The sequence below is a fragment of the Talpa occidentalis genome, unplaced genomic scaffold (genome assembly GCF_014898055.3).
Source record: "Talpa occidentalis isolate TD23 unplaced genomic scaffold, MPIMG_talOcc4v2.1 talOcc4.7, whole genome shotgun sequence".
Lineage (NCBI taxonomy): Eukaryota > Metazoa > Chordata > Mammalia > Eulipotyphla > Talpidae > Talpa > Talpa occidentalis.
The window spans coordinates 108,511,304-108,532,561 of record NW_023605083.1 but is presented as its reverse complement, the minus strand read 5'-3'; the positions used below and the strand labels follow the sequence as shown (position 1 = coordinate 108,532,561).

At 36.9% G+C, this 21,258-nt stretch overlaps 1 protein-coding gene across 11 annotated transcripts in view; it reads left to right on the top strand.

Annotated features, from left to right (window-relative positions):
- Positions 1-21,258, top strand: part of RPS6KB1 (ribosomal protein S6 kinase B1) — a 137,944-nt gene that overhangs the window by 21,159 nt on the left and 95,527 nt on the right. For 7 of the 11 annotated variants that reach the window (XM_037494566.2, XM_037494574.2, XM_054689486.1 and 4 more), the window contains exons 5-14: positions 1,922-2,069; positions 4,041-4,098; positions 5,550-5,650; positions 7,399-7,489; positions 7,673-7,763; positions 8,669-8,776; positions 9,055-9,117; positions 9,283-9,360; positions 13,680-13,787; positions 15,518-15,630. In XM_037494566.2, the coding sequence (XP_037350463.1) occupies positions 1,922-2,069; positions 4,041-4,098; positions 5,550-5,650; positions 7,399-7,489; positions 7,673-7,763; positions 8,669-8,776; positions 9,055-9,117; positions 9,283-9,360; positions 13,680-13,787; positions 15,518-15,630 (959 nt within the window). Of the gene's footprint in view, positions 1-1,921; positions 2,070-4,040; positions 4,099-4,294; positions 4,368-4,733; positions 4,930-5,549; positions 5,651-7,398; positions 7,490-7,672; positions 7,764-8,668; positions 8,777-9,054; positions 9,118-9,282; positions 9,361-13,679; positions 13,788-15,517; positions 15,631-16,556; positions 20,449-21,258 lie in introns of those variants that run through there. The other 4 variants (XM_037494567.1, XM_037494568.2, XM_037494575.2 and 1 more) reach the window with 4 other exon arrangements.

The following is a 21,258-nucleotide window of genomic DNA, read 5'->3' as shown; positions in this document are numbered from 1 at the left end:
TTCGCTTTCACAAATAATATTGTAACTAAAAACCTTGTGTATGCGCTTTATTCATTTTATTAGATATGACAAAACTTATCTTTGTTCCAAAATAAACAATGCTTTTATTTTCCCAAATGGTTTTTTTTTTTTTTAAGATTTATTTATTTATTTATATAGCAATGGGTACAGTCAGAAGCACGGGAGGGTAAGAGAATTCACCAGAGCCAGAGCGGGAAGCAGAGCAGGCAGAAGGACCGAAGTACACTGCTGAGGGGAGCAGCGGGCGGCAGGAGAGGTCTGCGCGCCATGTGGGACCCTCCTCTGGTGGCCGGGGAGCAGCCGGGGCTCAAACCGGCACTGCAGAGGCTGCGGGCAGCTTCGCAACCCAGCGCTCAACCACTGCGCCACCGGGGAGGCCCCCAAACGTTTTTTTTTTTTAAAAAAGATTTTATTTATTTATACAAGAACTGGGTTACAGGTCAGAGGCACGGGACGGTAAGAGGATTCACCAGAGACAGAGCAGGGAGCAGAACAGGCAAACGGACCAAAGACACTGCTGAGGGGAGCAGTGGGTGAGAAAGGAGAGGTCTGCCATGCCATGTGGGTTTCTTCCTGGCTGGGAATCTAACCCGTACTGCAGAGGCTGCGGATAGCTTCACAGTGCAGCGCTCAACCCACTGCGCCACCGGGGAGGCCCTTTTCCCAAAACTTTTTTCTTTGCTTCCATTCCCTGTTACTGAATGACATCATTTCCTATTTTATTTTTTTAAAAGATTTATTTATGCATACAAGAATTAGGGTATAAGCTAGAGGTATGGGGGTTGAGAGGATTCACCAGAGAGATTGGGGAACAGAACAGGCAGATCAACTGAAATACGCGGCTGAGGGGAGCAGTGGGTGAGACTAGAGAAGTCTGCTGTGCCTTATGGGTAAGCTCCCTGGCTGGGGTTGTGGGAGGGATGTAACTTGTGCTGGCAAGTGACTGGCTACAGCCTGATAGTGCTGTGTTTAACACCTACGCCACCAGGAAGGCCCATTTCCTATCTTATTACTTAAGCAGAAGCCATTATTCTCATATCTAGTCAACCAGCGCTAATGATTAACACTTATCCTTTCATTTTTTTCCCTAGCTTATTTTTTTAAATTAAAAGTTTTAATTCTTTTTACTTCTGGTTTGTTTACTGTACTAGATTCCTGACTGGTCTTATATTTTTCCTAAAATGCCATGCTACTATTAGAGTTGTCTTTCTCAAAACCAAAGGTTTTTCATTTCCCTTACTACAACATTTTTCTGTTTCTAAGATAAGATTCAGATACCTTTGAGTGGATGCCCAGGTCTTCCATTACCTTGCCTACTTCAGCATAATTTCTAACCATTTCTTTTCATACTGAACTACTTACAGATTGTTCAGGCATGTTGTGTCTTGTCAAGCCTCTTTCCCTTTAGGAATGCTTTTTTATCTGCATTTCATTAATAACTTGTCATGATATGGGTTCCAGGAGGACTTCTTGCCATTTCCAATTTAGTGCCCCTGTTCATCTGTTGCACCTTATGCTTACCTGCTTTGATTTACTCTCTTCCCTAAGACTTCAGGCTCCAATGGACTGGAGAGGGCTCCTACAAACTGGAGATGCCTTCTAGTTTTACTTTCTTGGCAGAAATTAGTGAACATATGAGTAAAGATGATCTGTTTACAGATTTATTTTTTAAGTGTGTCTTTTAGTGTTCATATACATGTTCACTACAAAATATCCAAACAGGATATTGGATCCAGTTATGTATATAAGAAGCGAATATCTTTTGTTACCCCATCTCAGTCTTTTGGAAACTGTGATAATAGGCTAATGTTGGCAAGAAAAACACAAAATAGATTTTTCAGTTACTGTAGATTTAAAATGTCGACTATTTTGTTCTTATAGATCATCTCTTTTCCTTTAGGCAATGATAGTAAGAAATGCTAAAGATACAGCTCATACAAAAGCAGAACGGAATATTCTCGAGGAAGTAAAGCATCCCTTCATTGTGGATTTAATTTATGCCTTTCAGACCGGTGGAAAACTCTACCTCATCCTTGAGTATCTCAGTGGTTAGTACACACACTTTGGTGTAATTGTTTGCATTTGCTCTATAAATTGGGCCAAAACAGTATTTTCAAATAGAAAAATACTTTTTCCCAATATGTTATAATAGTCCTAAGATTGACATAACATTGACACAAGGAATTTAGACGTGGCCAAATGTTTCTTTTGCAGACAAATATGTAGAAAACTTTGAAGATTATTTTATTTCCCCATTGTGTAAAATTTTACCTTAGTCGCTTTGTGATCAACTATTTAGAAAATAACAAATATACCTAATACAGAACCATCAAATTGACCACTTGGGTAAGCTACTATAATTCAAGTAAATCATTAAAGTTGGAAAACTTCTGAAAGTATTGTTTAAGACACTGAGTGTTTTTGGAATTGCATTTTTAAGCAGAAGAGGTTTTGGTTTGAAGTAGCCTTATTAATAAATTATGTAATTTACATTGGAAATCACACACACTATTCCAGGACTTATAATTACCTAGGAATATGTATGTTCACTATGTTGTTTGTTGATCACAGGTATCTCTTTCCAACAAAAACACTTTTTCTGAAAAACAGATTTCATAATAGCCTGTAACATGAAACAGAAAACTGTAGGTTTTGTTAACTTTTTTGTGGTTTGCCATTTTTTTCTTGTAACTTTGTTTTGACGCAATTTTAGATTTACACAAAAAAGTTATAAGTACCAAAAATTCTCATATGCCCTTCTCTTAGATTTCCCAAGTGTTAGTTTACCACAACTGTTTTGTTTCATCTGTCCTTTTCTCTATATATACATGTATATATATACACACACAAGCATACATTTTTTTTCCAGAACTATTTAACAGATGTCCAGAGTTGATTTTCTTTTGCCCCTAAGTACTTCAGTGTATATTTTCTAAAATCAACAATAGTTATCTTATCTTACATAGCTAGACTAAAATCAAAAATAGGAAATTAACATTGGTATATAGCTCTCCTTAGTTTCCTTTAATCTGGAACAGTTTCTCAGTTTTTCTTTGTCTTTCATGACCATAACATTTGAAGAGTATAGGCTAGTTGTTTTTAGAATGCATCAATTTGGGCCCATCTGATGTTTCCTCAGGTTATGCATTTTGGGGAGGACTATTGAAGTGACATTGTATCATTCTCTATTCCAGATCAGAAGGTGCATGAGGTATCTTTGTCCCTTTACTGTTGATGTTAATACATGCAAAAGGTGGTATCTGCTAGTTTTTTCCCTGGTGAACTTTTCCCTTTGTAATCTTGAGGAGATACTTTGATTAAGATTATTTAAACTTCTCATCTCTTCATCAGACTTTCACAATACAGTTTTAGCATCCACTGATTCTTGCTTGAAGCAATTAACTGATGGTTGCCAAGTGATTTTATTCCGTCACCAGTCCTTCATGTAGTAGTGGGCATTCTGCTATAGTGAAGAGCTTTCCCTTCTCCTCCATTTAAAAAATTAGTTTATCTGTTCTTTGATTTACATCATTGTGGATTCATGAATTCTAAGATTATTCAATGAGATATAACCCTTTATTTTCATTATTTATTTTGAATAAATACTTTTTACAAGGCTGCTGTCAGGTTCATCCAGTTTAAGTGTTCTAAAAATATGAAATATGGGAATTCGCTAATTTGCAAGGGTAGTTTAATTACATGCTAACTTTTTCCTATTTAGAGAAGCTTTAATCAAGATTCCTTTTTAGCCTCAGGCCTGGAATGTACAAATATTTTGAATTTTATAGCTGTAAAGCCTAGAGTTCCGAAACTTAAATATTTCACCTAAGAATAAAAACACTGCTAAAAATAGAATCCTGGGACTTAAGTTTTAAAACCTATAATTTTTAAGATCTGTTTTTTATTTTTAAGGGACTGATGTCTTTAATTATGGTTAAAAGGAAAGCACAACCCTCTCATTAGAATGGGTTGGAAATAAAGATTGTTTTATTTCTGATGTCTTTTTCTTTTCCTTACAGGAGGAGAACTATTTATGCAGTTAGAAAGAGAGGGAATATTTATGGAAGACACAGCCTGGTAAGTGAAATTTTTGTGGTTGCGTGGATTGAGGTAATGATTCATATAATTAAAAGCAAAGCCCTTTTCCCACTGTGGGCAGCCAAATGAGTCAATAAATTATTCTGGAGCCGGTCAGTCACTCAGGACTTCAAGGGGGAGAAGCAGTTTTGGGACTGGGCAGCTATTGGAGGTCACATCATTCCTTTGCCCCCAGGCCTTGGGTGGACCGCTCTTCACGCCAGTTCCTTACAGAACCATTCTCATTGGGGCTTTCTTTCCTTGAATTGGTAAGCTGTTTGCCTTGGCTATGGGTGAGTGTGGTTTTCCAGTGAAATTTTATGTGTGGAACAATGGAAAGAATCAGAAATCATCTCCTTTGTTTTTAGACTTTCCAGTTCCCAAGGTGCAGCCTTAGGGAGGTGATAAACCTGCACAAATCATCTGTGGATTGATTCGATGGCCAGGATGGGATCTACCCTCCTCCTATTTCTTAAGATGGCATCTGCTTGAAATTAAAAATATACACATCCTTTTGTGAAGTGACAGTATTGGGTAATAGTAAATCAGTTTATCCTACACATTAATTAAATAGAAAACACTTAAATGTTTTTTCTACCTTAATTACCAAACTGCATTCCATTGTTTAATTTCAGGCCTTTTCTAACACAGAAGCTGCATTTAAGAGCCTTAGGGATGAAGTGCCCTTTTTTGGAGGAGGCTCTCTGAGCCATGTTGGAGGCTGTGTTTGTGGTCGTGCTGGCTGTGAAACTGCCTCAGTCCTCTAGGACACACCCTCTCCATCCTGGAGTAATCTGCAGGATTGCAACATTGTTATGCAGCCAATATTGCAGTGCCTTGTGCTTTTCGAATCCAGACAGGGTTGACTCAGCCCTTTATTCTTTTGAGGTAGATAAATTTGAGTGTCACACAGTTTATAGTTGTGGGCTGGCTGGCAAGAGGGAGGGGCAGATACTGTGGGCATGAGCTGTATATAAATATGCACCTGTATTAAGTAAGGAATGAATGGGCTTCTAAGGGTCAGGTTATAAGGTGTCTTGAAACTAAGACTTGATCTTTGAGAATAACAAAGTTCCTATTTCTTAAGGGATTTTAAAGTTGGGGGTGGGTGGGAGAAATTTGCTTTGATCTGAATGACTGTTGGTCCAGTTCCTACACAAACAGAACAAAACATGATCAGTGACAGTTTGGCATATTTTGTACTCTTTGCAATTTTAGCAGTATGTTCTAGTGATGAAATAAAAATATTTTCTTGTTTCACTGAAATGAGTAAAACATAAATGTCTCCATGCCTTTTGGCAGCATCTTATGCCATCTCTTTCCCCCATACCCACCCCCAACCCCACTAATTTGGTCTTTGCTGCATGTGTGTTTCTTTCAAGGAATTTTGCCCCATACATAAATTGCGCAGATTAATCTTTTTAATTTTATTAAATCACTTTTGTTTCCAGCTTTTACTTGGCAGAAATCTCCATGGCTTTGGGGCATTTACATCAAAAAGGGATCATCTACAGAGACCTGAAGCCGGAGAATATCATGCTTAATCACCAAGGTGGAGATATTCCGTAAACAATTCTATAGTAAATAATCATCTTAAAATCCTCCCACATAAGTCATGGGCATTTTCAAAGCCCCACATTCATGTGTCTATTATTATACTTACTTAGAATTTATGGAATCGTGATACTTCTGAGATTGCGGTATTTAGGGCCTTATAGTTGGTGAGATTAAGGGAAGTTGAGAAAAACTTGCCACTGAATTCTTTTTTGATTTAATCCTTATTCTTTGTGGCTTACCATTCTTTTGAAATCCTTACATTAAGTGTGCCAGCCAGAGGCCAGTGCTAACAGTAATTTTAGTTTGTCTCTAAATTGCTAAATGAATCTTTATGAATTGAATTTTCTTTAATGAGAAAACTACATAAATAGTAGATTCAGTGCTTTTTATGATAAATTTTATTAATGCTGTAAAAAATGAAAGCATTAGAATTGAACCAAAATATTTGATGTTGCCTTGGAAATAAAATACTTAGTACACATCATTTTATTCTTGTTCTTTGTTTGCAACAAGAAAACATAAAAATCAGACAGATATTCTGTTAGCTATAGGTATATCAGAGCCAGTCTTGATTACAGCTGCATGCTGCTACAGACAGTTTAGTGTATTTGATAATAACCTGGGTTGGGTAGACTTGGTAGTTGACTTATACCCAGAAAGAACAACCAGTCAACTAGGGTACCTGAGGGGCTAGTAACAGCTGCTGATCCTTAGGTATCCAAAAATAATGTAGGAGGTAGTTAATGGTTTTAAATACTTAGAAATGGTTTGTGGACAACTGATGCCAGTATGATTATTTCAAATTGTGTTTTTTTTTTTCCCCCTTCCCTTCTTTTTCCTTAGGAGAAATGCTATACTTAAGAACTTTACTCTCCTTCCAGTTCTTCCCCAACCCCCAATCCTGGATTCTGATCTGAATTCTAAGGCAAAGAATAGAATAGGAAAGTAACTAGTTAACTTCTTTGATCCATGACCTTGAGTGTATCAGCATATAGGACACATTTACAGTTACTCAACAGCTCATTGCCTTTTCTTTTCTCTGAAATAAACCTGCAATAGTAGGGCTCCTGGGTTGTGGAACCCCTGGATATTTAGTGACTTCAGTAAAACTAAAGTTAAACTGAAATGTTCTTTGTGTGAGTTGGTCAATTTTTCATTTTCTGGATCAGAGATGATCTCATTTTTTTTTTTCAATTTCATTTTTTTCTCCTCAACTTGTAGCATTGGCAGAACAAACCAACTTTATAGTGACTTTCTGAGACCATTTTAAGAACTGTCAGTCAAAGTACACTGTGATAAAAGCTATACATTTGAAGTACAGTGTCATACCTTTGTTTAAAAGGTATAGAATATTTTTGGGCCTGGGTACTTAAATTGGACTTCATCAAGACGTTTTCTCAGGTCTTAGTTTCTCAGGATGATAAAACGTCCTAGTTATTGGTAAAGCTGGGGCCTTGGCTAAACTTTTACTTTTTTTTTTTTTTTTTGTTAAACTTTTACTTTTTTATCTATATTTTCCTTTTACTAGCTAGATTACATTATTGGCAAAAGATGATTCTGACCTGACCTAAAGTAGTGTTCCATCTTATGGATGGCACCTCTGCTAGTTTTTGATATCTTCAAAAAAAACTTTAAGGCAGAAAAATTTACCTGAAAAGTTAGATTATTGTTTAGTATATTATATTCAAATTCCACTCATGTTTAGAATTCTCAGAATAACCATACTATAATTTTTCATTGTAGGTCATGTGAAACTAACAGATTTTGGACTATGCAAAGAATCTATTCATGACGGAACAGTCACACACACATTTTGTGGAACAATAGAATACATGTGAGCTGCATGTTGAAAGAAATATAACTGGTTTGGGGGTAATAGCTAACTTTTATCTGGTTTAAGTAAGAGTGTGCTTAATTTTCTGTAGCATCATTTGGCTCTATATGTTGTTTGTAAAATTCTAATTCAGATGATAGGCAAATGGGTGAATTTTTAAGATGTATTTTTTTCTCTTTGTAGGGCCCCTGAAATTTTGATGAGAAGTGGGCATAATCGAGCTGTGGATTGGTGGAGTTTGGGAGCATTAATGTATGACATGCTGACTGGAGCAGTAGGTGCACAGTTAAAAGCTGCATGTATTTGTTCTGTGCTGATTAGTTACTAAATCACTATAGCAAGAGACCTTTCCTGTGTTTTTTGAAAAGATTACCAATGGAGTTATTTTTGGAAGTGTAATGCTAATTAAGCTTTATTAGTAATATAGGCCTCTGTACTTTTAAAATCATTTTCATTTAAATAATCTATGTCATGAAAGTCCTGTAAAATGGATGTAAAATTATAAATGGAGAAACTGAAGCTTAAAATTACATGGTCAGCAGCTCTCCTCCCTGCTCACCTGTGGCTATGCAGGTGTCTCTCTTTTTCTCTAATAAACCTGTCTTTTTAAAATCTAAGTAATAATAGTAATTAAAAAATAAAATTACAATAATAGTAATTAAAAAATAAAATTACGGGCCTCCCTGGTGGCACAGTGGGTTAAGATACAACCTATGAAGCTATCCGCAGCCACTGCAGCACAAGTTTGATCCCCAGCCAGGGAGATGCCCACAAGGTGCAGCAGACCTCTCCTGACTTGCCCTCTGCTCCCCTCAGCAGTGTATTTTGTCGATCTGCCTGTTCTGTTTCCCACTCTATCTCTGGTGAGTCCTCTCACCCCACCCCCCAACGCCTCTGGCCTGTACCCCAGTTCTTGTATGCATAAATAAATAAATCTTAAAAAAAAAAAATAAAATTACATGGTCAACCTATTACCAGGTAGAAAGTTAATGGTGGAACTCCAGTTCCAATCAGGACATTGCAGTTTCCCCTGTCCCACTGCATCTTTGACAGTCATCCCATTTCACAGCATGCATTTCTAATCTCTGCATAACTGACTAATTCAGGAAATGGATAATTCTGTTATTTAACATTTGATTTTTTTATGTGCTAATTTTTCTCACTTTCTTCTACTCTTAGCCCCCATTCACAGGGGAGAATAGAAAGAAAACGATTGACAAAATCCTCAAATGTAAACTCAATTTGCCTCCCTACCTCACACAAGAAGCCAGAGATCTGCTTAAAAAGGTAGGGTTCTTAAAAAATGCATTCAAACCATAAGCCTCAATTACTAAAATTCAAATAGATAGAATTTGATATATATTTTGAATAAAGAATCATAAATATGAACAAAAAGAGGCAAAGTACAAATATGTCTAAAGATTTTCTTTTTATTCCCAAACAATATTTAGTAGTAATTAATAAATCATGTTTTCTCAGGGCAAAGTAGATAAAAGCAAATTCTGTAATAAAAAAGTTATCAATTTGACTAAGATTCATCGGTGTTTATTTTTTCCTTCCTAAAGCTGCTGAAAAGAAATGCTGCTTCCCGTCTTGGAGCTGGTCCTGGGGATGCTGGAGAAGTTCAAGTAGGGATTGGCATGTTTGGTGATTTGAAGGGATATCATGCTAATTTCATGTGTTTATGAAAGTTGTATTTAACTGCTTATGGATAGCTTATTTTGTGATTAGTAACTTCAGACAGGGAGTTGTCAATTCTGTAAAGTCTGTTTATCACTTCTCTTTTTTTCTAGGCTCATCCATTTTTCAGACATATTAACTGGGAAGAACTGCTGGCTCGAAAGGTGGAGCCCCCCTTTAAACCTCTGTTGGTGTGTATACATCAAAGCATATGCAATTCAGATAGTCAGAAATATTAAAAAACTTTGATCTCTTCTGAATCGTTATTAAGTACAATATTTTTAGGAACCAATGCTAGCAGTAATTCATGACTGTATTAACTATTTTTTTTCCAATAATCACAAAGACTTTATTCTAATTACATAGATGAATTTTGAATTACCTCCATACAGTCTAATAATAAAGATATTTAGTAAGAGGCTTGCTTTGAAAAAACAGCTTGATAGCACTTTAGAATATTTATAATGTTAAAATCACACTTAGACCTGAGCATGTATTATGGGATGGATACATTGCCCTTCTTTTGTCATTTTACTTGTTCTTAAAATTAATAATTATTTATTCTTTTTTTTTAAATAACTTTTATTTTTATATTCCTGTATTAACTATTTTTAAGTTGGTTGCCTATGACAACTATAAATAGTTGAAGTAGTTGGGACTTTGGATTTTTTTTTTTGGCTTTGTTTTGTTTAAAATTTAATCTTATTTTAAATTTGAGTTCTCTGAGAATTTTTTACTTCAAAACATAGAATGCATGTATATTAGTTTGCTAGGGTTGTTGTACTAAAATACTACAAAATCAGTGGCTTAACCAACAGAAACTTACTGTTTGACAGTTCTAGAGGCTAAAAGTCCGAGACCAGGGTGTTGGCAGGATTGATTCCTTCTGAAGGCTGTGAGAGAAACTGTTCAATGTCTCTCTCTAAGCTTCTGGTGGTTTGCTGGCAATCTTTGGCATTTTTTGGTTTATAGACCTATCACCTGATCGCTGCTTTCGTGTTTATGTAACATTCTCCTTAATGTGCAGATCTGTGTCCAAATTTTCCCTTTTTATAGGGATATCAGTCATAATGGATTAGGATACCTCCCTACTCCACTGTGATCTCACCTTGACTAAAATCTGCAGTCACCATCATTGCAAATAAGGTCACATTCTGAAGTACTGGTAGTTAAAACCTCTACATATCATTAGGGGTGATGAGGAGACAATTCAAACCATAATGATATATTTGAGTAAACTAGTTAGTGTGTTAGTTCTTGTTCTTCTCTCACCACAGAAATTGAGAAAATACAGGGTTTTTTCCCTCTCTCTTAGGGGGATTAAGGTGGAGGAGAGGGAAATGGATAATCGTGGTGATTATTTGGTCTTAGAAAACAAGGTGACTTGCTTTAAAATTTCAACATGTTATTGTAAGGAGGATTATTAACTCTCATGTCCCGTTGCCCAGCTTTAGTAATTAATCAGGTCATTTCATTTAAATAATAAACATTAACCACCATACTATCACCACAACTAAATAGCTGGCAGTTTCTCCAATTGTTTCTTTTTTTTACTGTTTGTTTGTTTTAATAAGGATGCAGTCAAGTTTTGTACACTTTGGTTACTGTGTATTTTAGGTTTCTTTCCCTTTTTAGATGTTCTCTCTCAGCTTCTTCCCTGAGGACTTATGGAAGAAAGTGGACCCTTTGTCCTGTAGGGGTCCTCACATTTTGAATTTGCTGATTTTTAACTCCATGGTATTATCAACTTTGTTCATTTGTTGCTTGTATATACAGAAACTGGCAGATTTAAATGTTTCATCTGATTCAGATGAAATTTGGGATGTTGTATGTTGTAATTGGGAGGCATAATGTGTGGTTGTATTTCTTTTTTTTGATACTAGTGGTCATTGATCTTTGTTTATGTCAGTGGTTTTCAATGAAGGTTGATTTGGCAATGTCTGGAGACAAGTTGTCACAATTTAGAGGGAGGTGCTACTTGCAGTTATGGTGTAGAGGTCAGAGGTGCTGCTAAACAGCTTATATTGTACAGGACTGCCTCCTACAACAAGAATTATGAGGCCCAATGTGCCAGTAGTGCCGAGACTGAGACGCTCATGTAGTTTCAGGATTTCATTAGGGGGTTGCACAGTTATGTTATTCTAATATAGTTACTGCTTATTAGCTGGAATTCTTCCATAAAAAGAAACTTTTTTTTTAAAGATTTATTTATTTATGCATACAAGAATTGGGGTACAGGCCACAAGTGTGGGGGGTGAGAGGATTCACCAGAGACAGAGTGGGGAGCAGAACGGGCAGACTGAAGACACTGAGGAGGGGAGCAGTGGGCAAGTCAGGAGAGGTCTGCTGTGCCTTGTGGGTAGCTCCCTGCCTGGGGATCGAACTTGTGCTGCAGTGGCTGCAGATAGCTTCATAGATTGCGTCTTAACCCCTTGTGCCAGCAGGGTGGCCCCCCCTAAAAAGAAACTTTTAGGGCCTCCCTGGTGGCATAAGGGGTTAAGCATCGCACCATGAAGCAATCCGCAGACTCTGCAGCACGAGTTCTATCCCTGACTGGCCAGGGAGCAACCCACATGGCGCAGCAGACCTCTCCTGACTCGCCCGCTGCTCCCCTCAATGGTGTACTTCGGTCAGTCTGCCTATTCTGTTCCCCACTCTGTCTCTCTCACCCCTGCATCTCTGGCCTGTACCGCAGCTCTTGCATGCATAAATAAATCAATCTTTAAAAAAAAAAAAACTTTTATATCAGTTGTTTGGTTACAAGAGATATAGTTCAGACAGGAAAAGCAGGACAGATATTTATTTCATATTTTACAAAATGATGAATTAATTTCATAGCACCTTCCAAAATTGACCAGTAAAATTTGTTTTTTTTTAAGTATAATTATAATTCATGCTTTTTTAACATGTTTGTTTCAATCCATTGTAGTTATTTTTATTGATGTTCAATTATCTTCCATTTTTGGACACTGTGTGCTTTTTCATGTTTGTTTCTGAAAGCTTTTGACATGACCATGTAGTCTGATGTACCAGAGAGAAAGAATTAAATCAACAAATTCATAGTTAGATTTAGGTGATAATACTCTTTCATAGGAAAATATACTAATGCAGAAGAGAATATTATTTTTATTCCTTGAGAAATCTATTTTTTTTTTTTTTTTTTTTTTTTTTTATAGAGGCATGTTTTTTATTTATTTATTTGTTTGTTTGTTTGTTTATACAAGCACTGGGTACAGTCAGAAGCGCAGGAGGGTGAGAGAATTCACCAGAGCCAGAGCGGGGAGCAGAGCAGGCAGAAGGACTGAAGTACACTGCTAAGGGGAGCAGCGGGCGGCAGGAGAGGTCTGCGCGCCATGTGGGACCCTCCTCCAGCGGCCGGAGAGCAGCCGGGGATCGAACCGGCGCCGCAGAGGCCGCGGGCAGCTTCGCAACCCAGCGCTCAACCGCTGCGCCACCGGGGAGGCCCTCCTTGAGAAATCTAAAGGAATGAAATGAGCTAGGCGAAGGAGTTCTAACTAGATACTGAACAAATCTGTTGTGAATTTAAACTGTGCTTCACTAATTTTTGAAGTTCATTATAAACCTGCAACAGTTGACTAATAAATTACTTCTAAAAAAGGATTTAGGGGCCTCCCCTGGTGGCACAGAGATTGAGTGCTGGGTTGCGAAGCTGCCCGCAGCCTCTGTGGTACCGGTTTGATCTGCTGCCACTGGCGAGGATCCCACATGGCTTGACAGACCTCTCCTGCTGCGCCTGCTCCTCCCCTGAGCAGTGTATTTCGTCATTTTGCCTGTTCTGTTCCCCACTCCCCACTCTGGCTTTGGTGAATTCTCTCACCCTCCCGCGCTTCTGACTGTACCCAGTGCTTGTATAAATAGATAAATCTTTATAAATAAATGAATAAATAAATAAAGGGATTTAGGGCCTCGCCTGGTGGTGCAGGCAGATGAGTGCCGCACTGTGAAGCTGTCCGCAGCCTCTGCAGCGCCAGTTCTATCCCGGCCGGCCGGTGAGGGTCCCACATGGCACGGCAGACCTCTCCTGTCTCGCCCACTGCTCCCCTCAGCAGTGTATTTCGTCAGTCTGCCTGTTCTGTTACCCTCTCTGTCTCTGGTGAATCCTCTCACCCTCCCACACATCTGGCCTGTATCCCGGTTCTTGTATAAATAAATAAATAAATTTTAAAAAAACAAAATGAAAAAAAATTCTGTAAAAAAGGGTTTAGCTAGTAGACTTGGCACTTGGAAGCTTTGTGAGCAGGAAACATTGATAGTCAAATTTTTAATAGGAGTGTTAACTGTGTATTAAGATATCTTGGTAAATGTTTAAAATTTGAGGATGAAATTTGACCTTGGATACTTTCCACCTGAATTTATTCTTAGTCTGTGCCTACTAAGACTAGTCTGTGAAAAGAGCTCTATTTAGAGCCATCTCTTCTGATGTAATGCATTTGACTAATATGTCTAATATAAACTAGTCCTCATTTTCTGATTATTTTGTTTTTTAAAGCAATCTGAAGAGGATGTGAGTCAGTTTGATTCCAAGTTTACACGTCAGACACCTGTTGACAGCCCAGATGACTCAACTCTCAGTGAAAGTGCCAACCAGGTCTTTCTGGTAAGTGAAAGAATTTCCATGTATCCATGAGAAATTAAGTATGAGGGTGGACCTTTCAATAAGAAAATTCAGTTTGCTTGCTTTGCAGTTATTGTAGCTCACCTGAGGTTTTGCTTGTTTGTTTTTAAAGGTTTATTTTTATTTTTATTTTTTTTTTTAATGCATATAAGAAGTGGGGTGTAGGAGAGAGATGCAGGGGGTGAGAGGATTCACCAGAGACAGACTGGGAAGCAGAACAGGAGGAGCTACTGAAATACACTGCTGAGGTTGTTTGTTTTTTTTAAGCTATCCTCTTATAACTTACGGATACCTAGGAATTGCTATTATAATTAAGGATCTTCAAAATGTTGATCCTTACTCATTAAGAAAATATCCCATCTATCCAGTTATTGGTGTAAAAACAAAAAGATCACATAAAAGCACATAAAGAATTCCATTTTTGTTGGCTTAATAATGAGAAACTGTTTTGGAAGTTGTCATTTTAGTTGCTTATCTGCATTTGACTTGAAACACTAGAATTTTCTTTGGATTTATCTTAGTATTTAACATCTTAATGTGACATGTACATTTTCCTGTTTGTTCTACTTATATCAATAGAGTGGAATTTTTTTTGCTGGTATGTGGGGCTCAATAGAGTTTGATGTTCTTGAGGTCTCTGCCTCAAGAAATAGCTAGAAAGAAGTTCACAGGTGTAAAATGAGATCAAGGAGATGGAAGACCATACAAATTGGAGATTTTAGCTGTGTGTTGTTGTGTTGGTGTTTCTGAACAACCAAACACTGTTAATTTTCTTTTTTTTTAAAAAGATTTATTTATTTATGCATACAAGAGCTGGGGTACAGGCCAGAGATGTGTGGGGGGGGATGGTGTGTGTGTGTGTGTGTGTGTGTGTGTGTGTGTGTGTGTGTGTCACCAGAGACAGAGTGGGAAACAGAACAGGCAGAGTGACTGAAATACACTGCTGAGGGGAGCAGCAGGCGAGATAGGAGAGGTCAGCTTCGCCATGTGGGTTGCTTTCTGGCCGGCTGGGGATCGAATGGGGATCGAACTTGTGCTGCAGAGGCTGCGGATTGCTTCATACTGCGGTGCTTAACCCCTTGCGCCACCAGGGAGACCCAATTTTCTTTCTTTCTTTTTTATTTATTTATGCATACAAGAACTGGGATACAGGCAAGAGGTGCAGGGGTGAGAGGATTCACCAGAGACAGAGTGGGGAACAGAACAGGCAGACTGAAATACACTGCTGAGGGGAGCAGGCGAGACGGGAGAGGTCTGCTGCGCCATGTAGGTAGCTCCCTGGCCGCTGGGGATTGAACTCATGCTGCAGTGGCTGCAGGTAGTAGCTTCACAGTGCTGTGCTTAACTCCTTACGCCACCAGGGAGGCCCCCATTGTTAATTTTCTTTTCTTTTTTTTAAAGATTATTTATACAAGAACTGGGGTACAGTCAGAGGCACTGGAGGGTGAAGGAATTCACCAGAGATAGAGCGGGGAGCAGAACAGGCAGACGGACAGAAGACACTGCTGAGGGGAGCAGCGGGCGAGGCAGGAGAGGTCTGCCGCACCATGTGGGAATCTCCCTGGCCGGCTGGGAATTGAACCCGCTCTGCAGAGGCTGCGGACAGCTTCACAGCGTGGCGCTCAACCTGCTGTACCACTGGGGAGGCCCATTAATTTTCTTGATGTATATGACAAAATGCTGTTCTGTAATCCACTGTTACTCTCTTTCAGGGTTTTACATATGTGGCTCCATCTGTACTTGAAAGTGTGAAAGAAAAATTTTCCTTTGAACCAAAAATTCGATCCCCTAGAAGATTTATTGGCAGCCCACGAACACCTGTCAGGTATTTTGGACTTTGTTATTCCTTTTTTTTTTTTTTTTTTTTTTTTTGATCTAGAAGAGCATTGCTTAAGAAATTTATTCCAAGTTATTTGATTGGTATAAACACATCATCTATGCTTTGTTATATTGCAAGTAGCTAGCCTGTGGCTAATCTGTGATGTTATGTAGTTTACCTTCCTCCTGAAAATAACCTGATTTCCTCTTTTTCCATTTATTTCAACATTTATTGCATACTGGGGCTGTGCTGTATTCTGGGGACACATGATTAACAGGAATTGTCCTTGTCCTGATAGTATCTTAATTTAGTGGGAATCAAAATAAACAAAGAAGAAAAAAACAAAAAATAAGTAATAATTACAAGTATTTCCAAGTGTAATATGAAAAAGAATTGAGTGTGTTGGTAGAGAACAAAGAATAACGAGGCTCCTGTTCATGGTGATCAGAAAAAGGCCTCTGTTGAAGTAACATGTAAGAATGAAGAGAAAGAGCTAGCAATATCCAAAATAGAAGTAAAAGGGTATTACATGTAGAAGATCAGCCTCCTGTGGAAAAGTCCTGAGGGAGGAAAAATGTGGCCTTTTCTTGGAAACGAAAAAGAGGTCAACGTTCCTGGAATGTGGTGAGTGAGGAAGAGAATGGCAAAGGTTCGGAGAAGTATTTTATTTTAAATACAATGGGAAGCTGTTTTAAGGGTGAAAGTAAAATAATTTAAAAAGAATTGAGGGTTTTATGGGGGCAAGTATAGAGGTAAAGAGATCAGTTAGGAAACTCCAGCAGTCTAGGGGAGAGATGACTTTATCTTTTACCTTTGCGCTAATCCTTAACCAAATTAAAATTAAATGAAGATAAATGTCCTATTTTCCTACTCCTTTTAATGAAAGGGAAATATTTCTTATTGAGCTAATCCTTGAGACAAATGAATGATAGCTCTTCTTGTTTTAAAGCCCAGTCAAATTTTCTCCTGGGGATTTCTGGGGAAGAGGTGCTTCAGCCAGCACGGCCAATCCTCAGACGCCTGTGGAATACCCCATGGAAACAAGTGGAATAGAGCAGATGGATGTGACAATGAGTGGGGAAGCTTCAGCACCACTTCCAATACGACAGCCAAACTCTGGGCCATACAAAAAACAAGCTTTTCCCATGATTTCCAAACGACCAGAGCACCTTCGAATGAATCTATGACAGAGCAATGTTTTTAATGAATTTAAGGCAAAAAAAAAGGTGGGGAGGGGATACGTGAGTTTCCTGCGTGGTGAAATAAGAAGACTCAAATGACAGTCTCAAAGAGTCAGTCTCATTACATAGAACACTTTGGACAGAGGAAAAATAAAACATGGATTTTAAAAAAAATCAATCAATGGTGCAAAAAAAAACTAAGCAAAATAGTATTGCGGAACTCTTAGGCACATCAGTTAATTGATTCTTAGCGACATCTCCTCAACCTTATCAAGGATTTTCTTGTTGATGGCTCAAAACTGACAGTATTAAGGATAGGATGTTGCTTCTGAATCACTGTTGAGTTTTGATTGTGTCGAAGAAGGGTTATCCTTTCATTAGGCAAAGTATGAAATTGCCTGTAATACTTGCAACTAAGGACAAATTAGCATGCAAGCTTGGTCAAACTTTTTCCAGCAACATGGAATCAAAGACAAAAGAAACTTATCAATTGATGTTTTACGTGCAAACAACCTGAATCTTTTTTTTATATAAATATATATTTTTCAAATAGATTTTTGATTCAGCTCATTATGGAAAATATCCCAAACTTTAAAATGCGAAATTATTGGTTGGTGTGAAGAAAGCCAGACAACTTCTGTTTCTTCTCTTGGTGAAATAATAAAAATGCAAAAGAATCATTGTTAACCACAGCTGTGGCTCGTTTGAGGGGTTGGGGTGTACCTGGGGTTTATTTTCAATAACCCAGCTGCAATACCTGTCTGTAATACTAGGGGAAAAAAAAAAAAAGAATCTATTTAATCATTTCTACTTGCAGTACTGTTATGTGCTAAGCTTAACTGGAAGCCTTGGAAATAGGCATAAGTTGTATGTCCTTCATTTCATCCTTGTTCTGGGCCTGCATTGCACTGGAAAAATATTGCCACCTGTTCTTATACCAGTATTTGGTTCAAGACGCCAACCAAATGTGTTCAGCCCGTGGCTGAAGAAGGACAGAAGAGAGTCAGGATAAAATGCATACTGAGGGCGGCAAAATAAGGGACATGGGAAATCCAGGGGAAGAGGGTGTTGCCATGGTCCACTCTCTGTGACTAATCTCTTTACAGCAAATTGGTAAGGTTTTAAGTTTTGCTTCTTTTTACTGTTCTTGCTGTCTACCTTCCTTACATTTTTTCCTCAACAGTTTTCAAAGGAAAAAAGGTATAATTTGTTTTCTCCTATACCGGGATTACATTTTTTGATTGTAAAAATATTTGATGGCCTTTTGATGAATGTCTTCCACAGTAAATACGAAAACTTAGTGGCTTAATTTAGGAAATATGTTAACAAGACACTATGTTTTTGAAATTGTAACAAAATTACATAAGTGATTTATAGGTACAAAGAATAAAAAAGGTAACTTTACCTTTCTTAAATACTTCCTGCCTTAAAGAGAGCATTTCCATGACTTTAGCTGGTAAAAGGGTTTACTATCTGCAGAGCTTTATAAAAAATTACTTCAGTGCATACTGGTATAATAGATGATCATGCAGTTGCAGTTGAGTCTTACCACCTCTTTTTGTTTGTCTTTTATAATGTCTTCAGTCTGAGTATGCGAAGTCAATTTGTAGTATTTTGCAACCCTATGATTTTTTAAAATAGATGCTGCTTGCTGTATTTTCCAAACTTTTTTGAGCCATAGGATCCAAGCCATAAAATTCTTTATGCATGTTGAATTCAGTCAGAAAGAGAGCAAAGCTTTGCTTATTTAAATGGCAATTCAAGTGAGATGAGTTAAAATCCTATGACATTAAGCAAAAATAGAACCACAAAAACTATTGAAAAATATAGCTTTTGAATTATGGCAATAAATGAAAGAATTGGTAACAGTTCATCTCTGGACAGAGAAGCCCCCTTTTTTTTCCTTAAAAATCATTCCCTGTAGACTCCCTCCTCCTCTATTGCAGCAGCTTATTGAGAATTCTGTGATTATAGATAGTAAATTAGAAGCTACAATAATAAGGGCAGATATTGTACTTAAAGTGCATAACTTTGTTTTATAAGTTTAAGATGTCTGACAGAACCCAAAAAAACTATGGTGATATGTATAGGCTTTATATCAGGCTGTAAATGACTTGTACTCCTGATACTTGTTTTCAAATGTGTTTATTAACTGTAGTGTTAACTGTCTGACCAAATTCCAGCTAAATTTTTACACCAAAATATTTCTCCTCAGTCCTAGTAACATTTGCACTGTGATTGGCTGGCTATAACCACCCCATAGTTAAACCATTTTCATAATTAGCACTGCCAGTGATAGTGGCAAACATTGCAACTTTCCTGCATAAAAAGCATTAATTGCACACCTACCATCCACACAAATAGAATTTTTCAAACTTAACAGTAAGTGAAATTAATTTACTATGCTGTGGCAAGTTTGAGAAATTATGTTTCATAAATGGATATCCCTACTACTATGACTGTGAAAACACGTCAAGTGCCACATTAGTGTCACAGACAGAAAGCACACACCTATGCAATATGGCTTACCCTATATTTATTTGTAAAAATCCAACTATAGTTTAAAATAGATGATGTCAATATTAGTAGTCTTGAGTTTCTAAAAGGGTTCTTTATGATTATTCCAGGTAAGTGTATAAAAGAGATTGCTTTTCTTTTTTCCATCACTTATTTTCTTTAAAATCAAGCTATTACAGGATATTTTTTTATTTTATACATGCTGTTTTTTAATTAAAGTAAAATCACTGAGAACTAAAGTTTACTAATTTTGATTTTATAAGGTTCGTAGCATTACAGAATAAACTGGGATTTATAAACCAGCTGTGATTAACAATGTAAAGTATTAATTATTGAACTTGAACCAGATTTTTAGGAAAATTATGTTCTTTTTCCCCGTTATGCTCTTAAGTTTGCGTCCTTCAAGAAGGATTTTTTTCCATGCTATATTTTGAAATAGAAATAATTTGGGGGGGAAGAATGCATGTATGATACTCCATAAATTCAACATTCTTTACTATAGGTAATAAATTATTATAAACAAGATGCATCTTCAATAGTATTATTATACCGAGCCTTGGATTTTATATTTATTATAGGACCTAACTATTTTGGTTACTCAGACATATGGTTCCTAGCTTACAAGGGCTAGATCTCAGATTATTCCCATGAGAAATGTTGAATTTATGAAGAATGCATTTTGAAGCTTTGGAAATGGTTAATTTTCTCAAATAAAAACATCAATTTCCAAACCACTATCTTTTTTTCATTGGAGTAGACACTAGCAAGCTGAACAAAACAATCATAAAAGTATTTGTCACACATGATTTGTGGTCTCTTGCTGATAAAAACATTTTCTTGTGTGATTCTTAATTTACTACTACAGCACAAGTATTATCTCAGTGAATTATCTGAAGTAACATCTGAAAGATGGGTTCATCTGTGTTTGTGTTTGCTCTTTAAACTATTATTTTTCTCCTTTTCCAAATTGGCTTTGCATTTGTCAGAGTAAAATTCTTCAGCTGCCTTATTAGGAGTGCTATGAGGGTAACAACTTTTTCTGCTTTTCATCTGTATTTAGTTTACTGTATTATTTGATTTTGGATTGAATGAATGTAAATAGAAATTAAATGCAAATCTGAATGAACATTAAATAGAAGTGATTTTTTTTTTTTATCCTAAGATAGGAAGAAGTAACTCCATGTAAATATTAGGTACACAAATCATTTTCAGTAATTTTCCTTAACATGCCAGATGTGTTCAGATTCTCATATTTGGTAAACTATATATGTGCGGAATCACAAATGTAAACTATGCTGAGAAATTGAATATACTTAAATATGTAACAAGTTTTAGTACTGATTTCATAAATTAGATGTTATATATCTAACTTTCAAGTCAAATAGAATTGAAATGGTACATTCCAAGAAAAAGTTAAGGTGACAACTATCTTTAGGTGGAAAACACTAGGAAAACTCTTGTGCTAACAAATTAGGTCAACCACACTTGTTAACTATATTTGATTTAATGTGTATACACAAAATAATGTAGTATACAAACTTATTTTAATATATTTAATGTAAGATGTGTTCTGTATAAACCACTTATTATTATGAGGTAATTCTGTCACACTTTCCAAGATGAATTTTCTGTAAGAGTTCTTAAACTGACATCTTTTCATAAAACATAATAGCAGCTCCTAATGCTGGTAAGACAATCTTTCAGAGGGTGTGCTCTGAATTCAAAGAATGGGTTTTATAATCCCTATTTCCATTTTTGACATGAAGGAATATGGAAGTAGAGAAATGTTTTCAGTTCATGAACATTATTTAGTGGATGGCAAAGCTCTGATTACATTTCCCTCCTTTTGAATTCATAACGTGAACTGCATTTTTGTTCCTTAAGAAAACAAAAGCAATGGTGATGGATAGAAATCAGTGGCATTATGATATAGTGT